The sequence below is a fragment of the Nicotiana tabacum genome, chromosome 20 (genome assembly GCF_000715075.1).
Source record: "Nicotiana tabacum cultivar K326 chromosome 20, ASM71507v2, whole genome shotgun sequence".
NCBI classification, from domain to species: Eukaryota; Viridiplantae; Streptophyta; class Magnoliopsida; order Solanales; family Solanaceae; genus Nicotiana; species Nicotiana tabacum.
Window position 1 is genome coordinate 65844408 of NC_134099.1, and position 11512 is coordinate 65855919.

Here is an 11512-nt window from a genome sequence, read left to right on the forward strand (position 1 = left end):
AAATGGAAGAACGATTTAAGTGGTTGGAGCGAAGAATAAATGACAACTGAGGATGGAGCATTGGCGTGTATGTGTTTAGTGTCATTTTCATATGACATGTATTTTTATTATGTTGGCCTGTTATGTTTGTGTTGTAGTAATGTTTTCCTTGTTTGTTGTACTAAATTTTATTTTAATTTAAGTGGAAGTTAAGTTTAAGTTATTGTGTTACTATACCAAATACTATAAAACGAAATGAGAACTAAAAAAAAGTAACTGTCATATTCGATTAAATATTGTTGTTAATGTATACAAAAATATTATTCACACCAAAAAAACATAAAAATGGAAGACCGAATCAATGTGTCCCGCATCCGGTGTGTCTCAAAGTAGCCGTTGGCCTGAGGCGCATCCCCTGCCGCCCGGGTACGCTATCAGGATCATCATCATCAAGTTGTCTCCTTATGGCCGGATGCGGCACAGGATGACATGTATCGGTGGTGCTGTCAGGTCCAGTAGAAGGCTACATAATAATATCAAACTTAGTATAGAAAACAACATAACAATTCACAAAAATTTATATTGTCTTACCATAATCGTGTCTGGATCCTGAATGTAGTCATCTGTCGCAGCATCGCATGAAGCCTAAAAAAGTAAATTAATAAAGTTAAAGAAAATAAATAAGTTATAGTAAAAACAATAATAAAATTAATACTAATAAACTCATACCTGCGCATGTGATGAGCTGCCATAACTCAGTCGGTGCCCACTATCAAAATCTCGGATCGGTCGAGACTCATCAGTGGTAGACGGGCCAAGGAAATATCTACCCAACTCCACTCCTTGAAAATCCGAGCCCGTGATCAAGAATTGACCCGATGGGGTCACCTGCGACGTCCCTGGAGTGTCATAAATGCCAAGGCTGTAAGACGGCATGTCGGTCTCATGCATGCCACCTCCCATATCAGCAGCAACATCATCAGCAGAAGCCTCAAAGCCCCCTTGCTGGGGACCTCCTCTCCGCCCACGACCACGTCGTCCAGCACCAGCAGGTCGTCGTGAAGCAGCAGCAGCTCATCGGCTACCACCTCGTGGCATACCACGGCCTCGCTGGTACGTGGCTGGGTCAACATAATCTGGCTGGTATGCCAAACGCTGATCCGATCGGCCTCGCTGTAGTGTCTGGGCAGCCACATCCATTAAGCGACGACTATAGTCCTGCATGATCACAGGATCGTGGACATAACTCTGCATCTGCTGCCCCATACGATATACGGTATGCAATCCAATCGCCTGCACAAAAGTTTTTAATATAAACTACGTATTTGACTAGAAATTACTATTAATGTAATTGATAATAACAGAAAACATACCAGAGCCTCATGTCTCCCGGCGTGTGAGACGTACCGACCATCTACTTGATGAACTGGGTTCCCGATAAAAAGTCAGGAAACAGTGCGGTACCATGCCATATAAACTTCGATAGGAAAGTGTTGCGGAGCTGGGGTCAAGTCCCCTCGGCTGTCCCAAATACCCAACTGCGCTGTCAGCCAATCAATAAATGTGTCGTCCACCCTCATCCGATCATCCCTCTCATAATGTAAAGGATCCCATGCAGGCCGAGTCAGTATAGGCTGCGGAAATCCAAACTGACGAAATACTCGCTCTGAGGCATGATGCTCAACAATATCGAGGCACGTGAGAGGGACGGAAGCCCTCCAAATATGGCGGCCCTGCGTGCAATACGCTGGCAGGGTACCTATCAGCTCTTCGCTATACGGCGTCCAGATGAACTATCAAATAATAACACAAACCGTTAGTATGCGCAACACCTAGTTAAACAATAATTGGTAAGTTTAGTTAGATATTCACCTGTGCGTCCTCCAGAAAATCCAACACATCCCTACAGAAGGGGAGATTATGATGGCCATGATACTCTCGTGCAAGTCTACGACGCAATACCCACCTACAAGCTAGAGGGAGATCAGGAATATGTACATTAGCCGGTAGCTGTGGTAGAGGTGGCCGAAGCTGCAGAAATCGCTCCCACACCCAAACCTAACATACAAAGTTGACGTAAAGATTAACTATAACTAGGTAGAATTGTAACTAAACGACATATTATTTGAATAAGTTGTCACCTGCAGAAGTGGCAGAAAGCCATAAACGTCTCTCTGTGTGCCCATGGATGCCCGACACATCTGCCTGTACAGAAATGATAGGACAACACCACCCCAGCTGTAGCTGACTGTATCATCGAAGTCCGCAATATGATGCAAAAAACGGAGGCTCACTAGGTTTCCCCGAAGTGTTCGGGAACAAGACCCCCCAAATAGAAGGAGCAACAACAGCCTCGTATATTGCTCCACATCCACCTCCGCTGAGTCGTCGGTGATAGTATCGTGGATCTGCACCAAGTGGTCTCTAATGGGGACCAACTGCATACGACTGCTCCCAATTGCTACATCTGGGTCCTCGGACTTGAAGCCCGTGAGCCTGTGCAGCATATCCATATATGAAGCCCGATTAAAATATCTCATATTCCCAGGCAGTAAAACTGGCAAGCCATCAGTGGACAGGCCATATAAAATCTCGACGTCCTGGAGTGTGATGGTGGCTTCGCCGATGGGCAGATGAAAAGTGTGCGTCTCCGGTCGCCACCGCTCAATCAACGCCGTGATCAAAGCATAGTCGAACTGTATCCGGCCAATGCTAATGATCCTATATAATCTCATCTCCTCCAGGTGATGGACCACACGGGGATGTAGAACGCGGGGAGGAGTCAAAAACTCCCACAATAAATCCACTCTCCTGCCCCGAAAAGTCTGCGTAAGCAACTCTCCCCCCATATATGCTCGGATCTATGCTGGGGCTGTAGGGGTAGTAGCTCCGACGTCCGAGGGCCGGGATGTATAGGTGCATCCATGTCGTCAACTGCAAATTCATAATTTTTAATAACTATCATTAAAATTTATGTGTGTTTTTTATAATTTAAATTCATATTTTTTAACAACTTAATTGTAAAAATTATATATATACTTATGGGTTTCGTGCTAAATTTTCTGAGGCCCAGTGGTACCAAACTATCATTAATAATTTTATGTTTTTTAATAATTTTTATTCATATTTTTTAATAACTTAATTGTAAAAATTATATATATATATATATAATTTTTATAATTATGGGTTTCGTGCTAGATTTTCTGAATTATATATATACTTATGGGTTTCGTGCTAGATTTTCTGAGGCCTAGTGGTACCAAACTATCATTAATAATTTTATATTTTTTTAATAATTTTTATTCATATTTTTTAATAACTTAATTGTAAAAATTATATATATATATATATATATATATATATATATATATATATATATATATATATATATATATATAATTTTTATAATTATGGGTTTCGTGCTAGATTTTCTGAAGCCCAGTGGTACCAAACTATCATTAATAATTTTATGTTTTTTTAATAATTTTTATTCATATTTATTTAATAACTTAATTGTAAAAATTATATATATAATTTTTATAATTATGGGTTTCGTGCTAGATTTTATATATTATAATTATGGGTTTCGTGCTAGATTTTCTGAGGCCCAGTAGTACCAAACTATCATTAATAATTTTATGTTTTTTTATAATTTTTATTCATATTTTTTAATAAATTAATTGTAAGAATATTATATATATATATATATATATATATATATATATATATATATATATATATATATATATATATATATATATATATATATATATATATATATATATATGAATTTTCTATAATTATGGGTTTCGTGCTAGAATATAAGATAATTAAACAATTACTACACAATACTACGCTACAAGGCTCTAAATTTTACTACGCTAAAAGGGTCTACGTTTTACTACACTAAAAAGGTCTACATTTTACTACGCTAAAAAATAATCTAAACTAAACGGCATAAAAATACATAAATATACATGAGGATATTAACAAACACATTTTTTAGTTAATTTACATATTTTTATACAACACTAAAATTAAATCCGGATAAAATTTAACATGCTAGTTTCGGAAAAAATAAACACAAACCGAAATAGAACACATACAAATCAAGTAATATGCATTGTTATAAAAGTTTCAACTTAAAATAAATCGAAATACCTCGATTTAGAATTTTCGAAATATAAATAGATCGAAATTTTGACTCCGAAAGAGTGAATCCACAATAACACGAAGCTCTACTCGACAGTGAGACCACCAATATTCAACTTTTATGTGCCGGGGGGACCCAAATTTTTTATTGGGGCAGAATCGGGGAGGGGGGGGACCAGAAGGGAGTAAGAAATGAGGGAGATGAAACGAAGAAGAAGAAGAAGAAGACGGGAGGATTTGTATTAAGGGGTATAGCGCCACTATTAATGGCGCTATGTGTGATGATAATAAGGGGTATAGCGCCACTATTAATGGCGCTATGTAAGCTATGTAAGGTGTGTCAGTATAGCGCCACAAATAGTGACGCTATACAGTAACGATGCAGTTAACGTTACTGTATAGCGCCACTATTTGTGGCGTTATATATAGTTTGATAACTTTTTTTTAACACTTATTTGCGTATTTTGAATCAAAAAACTACATTTTGGTTCCGGATTCACCTCCTTCATGTAATGTTGATACGCAGAATTGAAAGCAATGGCAGACCAGAATCCTAAATTTGCTTTGATTTCCACAGAATATTCTTGGAACTATTAAATGTTAAATACTGGTTGTTTCCCTTTTACAAGGCATTCCACTAAATCAACTTGTTTCTTTAAGAGGACAAGCAAAGAGTGATTTTACTTTTGCATGTAAATCGTGAATGTGTGATTTTGTCATTCAATCCACCAACGACTTCTATACTTTAGGAAGACTAGGACTTCCACTCGTACAATAAAGTGCAGTAAAAGTTTAACCCATTTATGGCATAGAGTCTTTTGAGAATAGAAGATGAAGATCAGAAAACTTGAGTAATTAATTTGAATGTTGTTTCTTAGAGTTATTTTTATTAAACTAACAAAATCGCATATCGAAAAATTAACCTTCAAGAAGGGGCGGGGGAGGGTTAAGTTATACTAATAGTCTATGAAGGAAAAAGCTGACTATCTATTGGAACATCATAGAATTTAACAAACAATAGCCTTTTGGTAACATCATCTCCATTTTACATGTTTATGGATTTATTCATAGTATACATCAGAATACTACTTCCAATTAATAGCTGAGACTCAGAAATCCATCTCCTAGTTGACAAAAGTTAAAACTTCACGAGAGGTACAATGAACAAGATAAAGCACAATACCCAAAAGTTCCCAACTAAGTGACCCATACCTTGGAACTTTTTTCCGTCAAAATGTCAGCCTATGCCCTGTCTCCAACTAGATGGAGATAGTGGAAAGTAGCAGGTATTCAGAGTCGCGAGGTGCATATAAGCCGCTGGCCCGGACACCACCATAATCAAACAAAGGACATGTAACTATATTTTACGTAAACTCAAGAACTTAAAATGACCAGAAACCAAAGCCCTGATCTTCACCTGGATATCCAAAGCAGCTCAAGTTTGAGGATGTCATGGGATAATGATCATGTACAACCAGATTCTTGCTCAAGTTTTCTTCTTCATCTTGAGATAAATCTGACTGGTCTAAGATAGAGGATTGCACCAGGCTTTCTGAATCAAAGGCGTCACTTTTAACAGAATTCAAGTCTTCGTGCTGCTTAAGGGTAATAGCCGACACTTTCTGATCAATCATGTTTTCTTTTGGCGATGCATCGGAAAGTTCCTTTATATCAGAAGTAGCCAGTTCCCCCTTTTCTTTCTCCTTGAGTAGCAGCTTATCAGTGAACTGGATAACCTGCGCAAAGATTGAATTCTCACATAAACATTGTCCACTAGCTCAAAAATGAAACTTTACTATGACACAAAATCAAAAGGAGCTTGTGATTTCAGTATGTTATAAAGGTCATTACCTGAGCTCTTAGATCATCCTTCTCTTTGAGAAGATTGATGTAGTCTGCTTTCAGATTGTCATATTTATTTCTCAGCGCCTCGTAATCATTCTCGAGCTGTTTTGTCCTCCATCGTGCACGACGATTCTGAAACCATATCGCTATTTGGCGAGGTTGCAAACCGAGCTCTTTAGCAAGCTGGTCTTTTCTCTCTGGTTCCAGTTTGTTCTCCACCTCAAAACTCTTCTCAAGAAACTGTAATTGGTCAGCTGTAAGTCGCCTCTTTTGCTCTGGTTGATGTAAATATTCCTCCAACTCATCTGTTTCATTCTCTTCGACTGACTGAAAGAATGACCTAGCTGATTTGTTCCCTCCGTTTACACCACGAAAGCTGACCATGGAACCGGAGGCTGAAAGATAAAGTGACAAGAGAACAATTAGCAGAATTTCAATCGACAAAATTCAATTCCAAATCCAAATTCCTTTTCATTTCAATCATTCACTGCACTAAATAAAAGTTCAATCATTTCCATCATTCACTGCACTAAATAAAAGTTCAATCATTTCCATCATTCACAATCTACGTATATACAAGTTCAATTTCATCATTCACATCAATTATCAAATAAAAGATAACCTACCGAATGATCCAATTCTATATAACACACCGAAAAAAATCCCAAACTGATTTAAAGAATCAAGATCTGATCAGATTTATATCAAAGTTTAAATATACCACATACAAAGATAGCATTATTCAACATATAACACAACGGCAGGCCCAAGCATACTATCACATCTACAGCTTATGAATAAACCTCAACTTCAATAACAATTACTGTATATTAAAAAATCAGCTTTTCCCTTTGTAACTTTTGAAAACGCTAATTACAGAACAAAATATAATAAGGGTCAACGCAGAGAAACAAAAGAGGAGAATTATGTACCAAGGAAAGAAGCAGGAGAACCAACAGCCTCTTTTGTAGCAAATGAAGACATAAGCCCCTGGTTCTGAAGCAGAATACCATTAAAACCAGCAGCATCGCCGTAGAACAATTCTGGACCAGCCATAGCTGCAGAATCTATGTATTAAAGAACCTGATCAAGAAACCGCCATAGAGAGATCAAGAACCGAAGATCGGCATGATCTTGTGTATCTTTTTTCTTTGTTAAAGACTACTTTTGTAGTAGTATGTATATGGAAACACTTGTGATTTAGAGCTTGTGGCGAAAGAAGCTGGTGATAATAATTTCAGTGATGTGGGAAGTGTGAGAGCACCTGCTTCTGATCACCACCACCATCATCGACCCTGAATATGAATATAGACTATACACAGAGACTCTAGATTGAGTCTTGAGTTTTGACAAGATATTAGGAAGAGCGAAGGAGTTGGAGCGGAGAAGAAATGTGAAGATGGTTGTTTGGATGACAAGAGAGAGGAATGTGTAGGGCACTAAGTTTAGTGATTAATTTAACTTGGGAAAGTGGAAGGTTTCTTTGATTAAGGGAACTTATAACATGGTGGACAAAGCCAAATAAATAGTAATTCCTCTATTTCAAATTAAATGAAATATTTTTTATTAGCTCGTTCAAAAAAGAATAATATACATTTAAATTTTTTATTTTACCTATTTTATCATAATAAAAAGTTTTTATAACTACACAAATATTTTGGTCCCATAAAACTTTTACCCTTTAAATTTTTAAAATCAAAAGTTTTAAATATCTTTTTTTTTAAACTCCGCGTGCCGAATCAAACTACCTCATTTAAATTAAAACGGATGGAGCAGTAGTTGAGCTCCTAAATGAAGATTCTTAGATCTACTTAGTGGGAACATCTGTGTTTATTTACCATGATGGCCCTTGAAATATAGTAATCATTTTTATTATTTATCAATTTATGAAAAGGAAAAAGGAAATGAAATTGAAGAGAAGAAAATAAATATAATAGGATTATGAAATTCAGAATGCCTATATGACAAGTAAAAGCAGTAGGTTCTCAATTTTATAGCAACGTGAAACTATGTTCGCATACCCAATAATCTTTTTCTCTCAAACTAAGAACCCGTTTGGACATAAGAATTTTTTCTCTTTTTTTTTCGAATTATTTTTTTACTTTTTTCTGAAATCAGTGTTTGGCCATAAAAATTTTCAACTTTCACTTGAAAATGAATTTTGGATTTTTTTGAAAATTTGAAAAACTCCAAAAAATTATTTTTTAAAATTTTCATTCATATCACTCACAAAAATTGAAAAACAACCCAAAATTATATTCATGTCTAAACACAACTCTAATTTTCAAATACTATTTTCACTTGAAAAATAATTTCACTTTTTTTTTTTTTTGAAATTTTACAATTCTTATGTCCAAACGCCCACTAAGTTCTATGTGGCTCCAACACCACGATCCACCGGTCTACCCCTCGATCGAACTAAGTGTCACGTGGTCCATTACCATGATTCATGGGTCAAATTATGAGATTTACCGTGTGCCGCCTATATCGTTGGAGCATTTAGAACAACTGAAGCACACAACTAACTTTTTTGTGTGTGCGCATCTCCAAGTTCGTCGGGGCAAGCAAATCAAGCCATGTATCATCAATCTGAACTATCATACCAATTGTTGAGCTCAATCAGCCTTGTTTGTGCCTGTATTGTAGAAAATCAATACTACACTTGGAATTAATTATGTGGCTGATGCCACGCCCCTTTTTTCCTCGCGAAGTCCAGGTTTCGATATTTTTAGAAAAACTCCTTTTCTTTTGGGATTGGGTAAGAGATTTGAAGAGTCGCTACCTAACGGATTAGGGTGCATTAGGGCACCTAAAGCAAATAACTCATGGAACCAGTTTACATCACCAGAGATCGGGTAAGAGATCGAAATTACCTTGAGGGGAAGGTGTTAGGCACCTCTCGAGATCCACAATGGTGGGTCCCGACCAAACTCAATTAAGCGAATTATTCTTATGGAAAACAATTTAGACAAATTACGTTAAAGGGGTCCTAGGTTTTTTAGCCTATAAGATCATTTCCATGCAATACTTGGTAACTTTCCCCAAATTGGGGTGTTACGTATAGCATTAACGCACAGGTCATTATTTCTTTTACTACCACATTACTATTTTTCAGTTGTTACCTAAGCGTTCCAGCAGCTTCTAATGCGTACCTTATGCGTGCACTACTCGTCCCTTACCTATAGTCCTGGAGGTGTTTAGGACCTCTACTTTGGATAGTTCTAGACTCACTTATGTTGCTTAAAAATGAGAAAGCTAAGCAACAAACAAAAATTCAAATAGGACTGTCACATAAGAAGCAAATAAAGGCTCATGTTAACCTACACAAGTAAACAGCAAATGCATGCAATTCAAACAGAGAATTTTATCAATTTAAAACCCTATAGGCAGGATATCTAGATGAGCATAAACAGAATATACATCACAACTTTATTAAAGCCAACAACATTACCTATCAGTTTGCCTACTGAATTTTGTTAATATTCTGAATCTGGACATGTTCCAAGCAGCAAAAAATCACAGTTTTAGACCTAGAATTCTTAATTACCCTACAGGCTTGCCTAAGTGAGGACCAGAGCAGAATCATATAGGCATGGTATCTAAAACTGATAATTAACGACTACAGTTTATAAACCAGTTACTGATTTTAACAAATAGGTTTTTATCTCTTTAGATCTTATAGACATGCTTTCTAATTTACAGAATCAGTTAGCTCCTATAAACATGATTTCTAGGTGTTGGGACTAATTTATTTATTTCCTATAGACATGATATCTGAATTGCATAAACTGATTTTATATCCTACAGACATGATATCTAAAATACAGAAAACTGATTTTAAATTCTTTATAGGCATGATATCTAAATTGCAGAAACGAATTTTTATATATCTCCTATAAGCATAGAATCTATGTGGGCAGATACATTAAGAAATTGCCAAGCAAGTTCAGTAGTTTACACAAAGAAGATCCTATATACGTGATCTTCTAATGCACATTGAGAATGAGAATATGCGTAGAACATTAATTCTTGATGCAGAAATGACAAACAAACTATAAGCAGGATGTCTAGTATTCCAGAGTATGAGAATTCTGGATTACAAGTGGTGAGACAAGATCCTATAGGCAGGATTTCTAGGCGAGCAGTAACATTCACACAATAACCTATAGGCAAGATTTCTGCCTGAACCTGGCAAAGATATATAAAAATCCCTCCCCAGCTTTTGCTAATAACCCCATATCAGTTTTTATAAGAATTATTACATTATTACAGACCAATATGAATGAATTATACAAAGCTATTCATTACACTATAGGGAGCCTTCGCAAGCCCAATATCAACCTGGAAACCAGGCCTTCAAGCTAAGCAAGTCTGAAGCATACAAGCAGTCCATCCGCGATACACAAAACTGGGCTTCTTGTGCGTCAAAGTTCTAAGGGCCTCAGGGACCCTGGGCAATGTTCACACCAGAACCTTTCTCAAAGAAACAGTTTGTAAGAGATTGGAAGACCAGCCCCAATGTGTCAGAGTTCGGAGGAGTCTCAAGGACCCTAGGAAGTTCTCACACTGGAGTTGGTATGAACCTAGGCAACTAAGAGTAGAAGTTATGAAAATAGTATATATAAGGGGTAGGGGATAGTTTTAGAAAAATATTTTTTCAGGAGCAAACAGAAATAGAATTCTACCTAGACAAGCAGAATCTAGACAGATTGGTATAAATACGGTGTCAATTAAACCAATCACAAAAGAGCAGGGGCACTTGAATTACAAACAGAACTGACCATACATATTTGCAGTACCTAAACATGTTATGAACAGAGGCATACAACTGAATAAACAAGGTTTCACATGACTGAAGTTGACTTGGTTTATTAATTATCACTTGGTGGAATTGTATAAACATGTATTGAATAGAAAAACATGTTGAAGTTAAAATAACTAACCAAAACAAACACATAGAGCAGGATGATAGGAATTTAAGCATACTAGTCTAGAAAGAAGTACACAGGAATCATGGATCAGACAGAAACATGCTAAGGTAAACTAACCATACCAGCACATAGAACAGGATAGGTTAACATGAATTAAGGCATGCTTAGTTAAGAGAGAAATAAACAAGAAACAGAAACATGCTGAGGTCTGTAATGGACTGACTACATAAACATAGAATATAACAAGATAATCAGGAATTAAGACATACCAGTTAGTGAAGAAAGTAAATAGGAAGGTGAAGGCAGGTGGAATCCATGAGTCTAGCCTTGTCTTTCAGCCGGCTAGACAATGCAGAAAATCAGAGTGATAGAAAGAACTCAAGTTGTGTGAGTGTAAGTGTGTAAGTGTAGGTGTGTCTTGTGTGCCTCAGCGTGTGCTCGTAAGCGTAAGAGTGTCTTATGTGTCTCAGCATATGCTCGTAAACGTAGGTGTATCTTTTAAAATCAGAATGGTGAAAGGATTATATAGCATACAATAGAGTAAACAAGTAAGGTAGGGAAATCAAGGGCACACAAATAAGATATGCAAAATCAATTAACCAGTT

At 36.7% G+C, this 11512-nt stretch overlaps 2 protein-coding genes across 3 annotated transcripts; both read right to left on the minus strand.

Moving 5' to 3' along the window:
* Nucleotides 1-263: 263 nt before the first annotated feature.
* LOC142174724 (uncharacterized) lies at nucleotides 264-2909 on the minus strand. Of its 2 annotated transcripts, none has more exons than XR_012703769.1 (6): nucleotides 2121-2909; nucleotides 1852-2037; nucleotides 1387-1772; nucleotides 709-1272; nucleotides 571-624; nucleotides 264-502 (listed from the first exon to the last, which is right to left on the minus strand). XR_012703769.1 is itself a non-coding variant. In XM_075240860.1 (6 exons), the coding sequence occupies exons 4-6, from the start codon at nucleotides 940-942 to the stop codon at nucleotides 338-340; spliced, it is 453 nt and encodes a 150-aa protein (XP_075096961.1). In that variant the 5' UTR covers nucleotides 943-1272; nucleotides 1387-1772; nucleotides 1852-2037; nucleotides 2121-2907; the 3' UTR covers nucleotides 269-337. The 2 variants fall into 2 exon arrangements, 1 of the variants encoding a protein (XP_075096961.1); XM_075240860.1 differs by having other exon boundaries at nucleotides 269-502; nucleotides 2121-2907.
* Nucleotides 2910-5098: 2189 nt separating this feature from the next.
* On the minus strand, nucleotides 5099-7448 carry LOC107815489 (uncharacterized). The gene is made up of 3 exons (XM_016641070.2): nucleotides 6909-7448; nucleotides 5983-6371; nucleotides 5099-5867 (listed from the first exon to the last, which is right to left on the minus strand). The coding sequence occupies exons 1-3, from the start codon at nucleotides 7030-7032 to the stop codon at nucleotides 5514-5516; spliced, it is 867 nt and encodes a 288-aa protein (XP_016496556.1). The 5' UTR covers nucleotides 7033-7448; the 3' UTR covers nucleotides 5099-5513.
* Between the last annotated feature and the right edge of the window lie 4064 nt (nucleotides 7449-11512).

What these genes read in the sequence shown, in the direction of transcription:
- LOC142174724 (XM_075240860.1), bottom strand. Translation starts at nt 942, where the DNA reads ATGGGAGGTGGCATGCATGAGACCGACATGCCGTCTTACAGCCTTGGC. An exon ending in GCAGCTCATCACATGCGCAG is followed by an intron (nt 625 to 708) that starts GTATGAGTTTAT and finishes TTACTTTTTTAG; the next exon opens with GCTTCATGCGATGCTGCGAC. An exon ending in AGGATCCAGACACGATTATG is followed by an intron (nt 503 to 570) that starts GTAAGACAATAT and finishes ATTATTATGTAG; the next exon opens with CCTTCTACTGGACCTGACAG.
- LOC107815489 (XM_016641070.2), bottom strand. Translation starts at nt 7,032, where the DNA reads ATGGCTGGTCCAGAATTGTTCTACGGCGATGCTGCTGGTTTTAATGGT. An exon ending in TTCTCCTGCTTCTTTCCTTG is followed by an intron (nt 6,372 to 6,908) that starts GTACATAATTCT and finishes TTTATCTTTCAG; the next exon opens with CCTCCGGTTCCATGGTCAGC. An exon ending in AGGATGATCTAAGAGCTCAG is followed by an intron (nt 5,868 to 5,982) that starts GTAATGACCTTT and finishes ATCTTTGCGCAG; the next exon opens with GTTATCCAGTTCACTGATAA.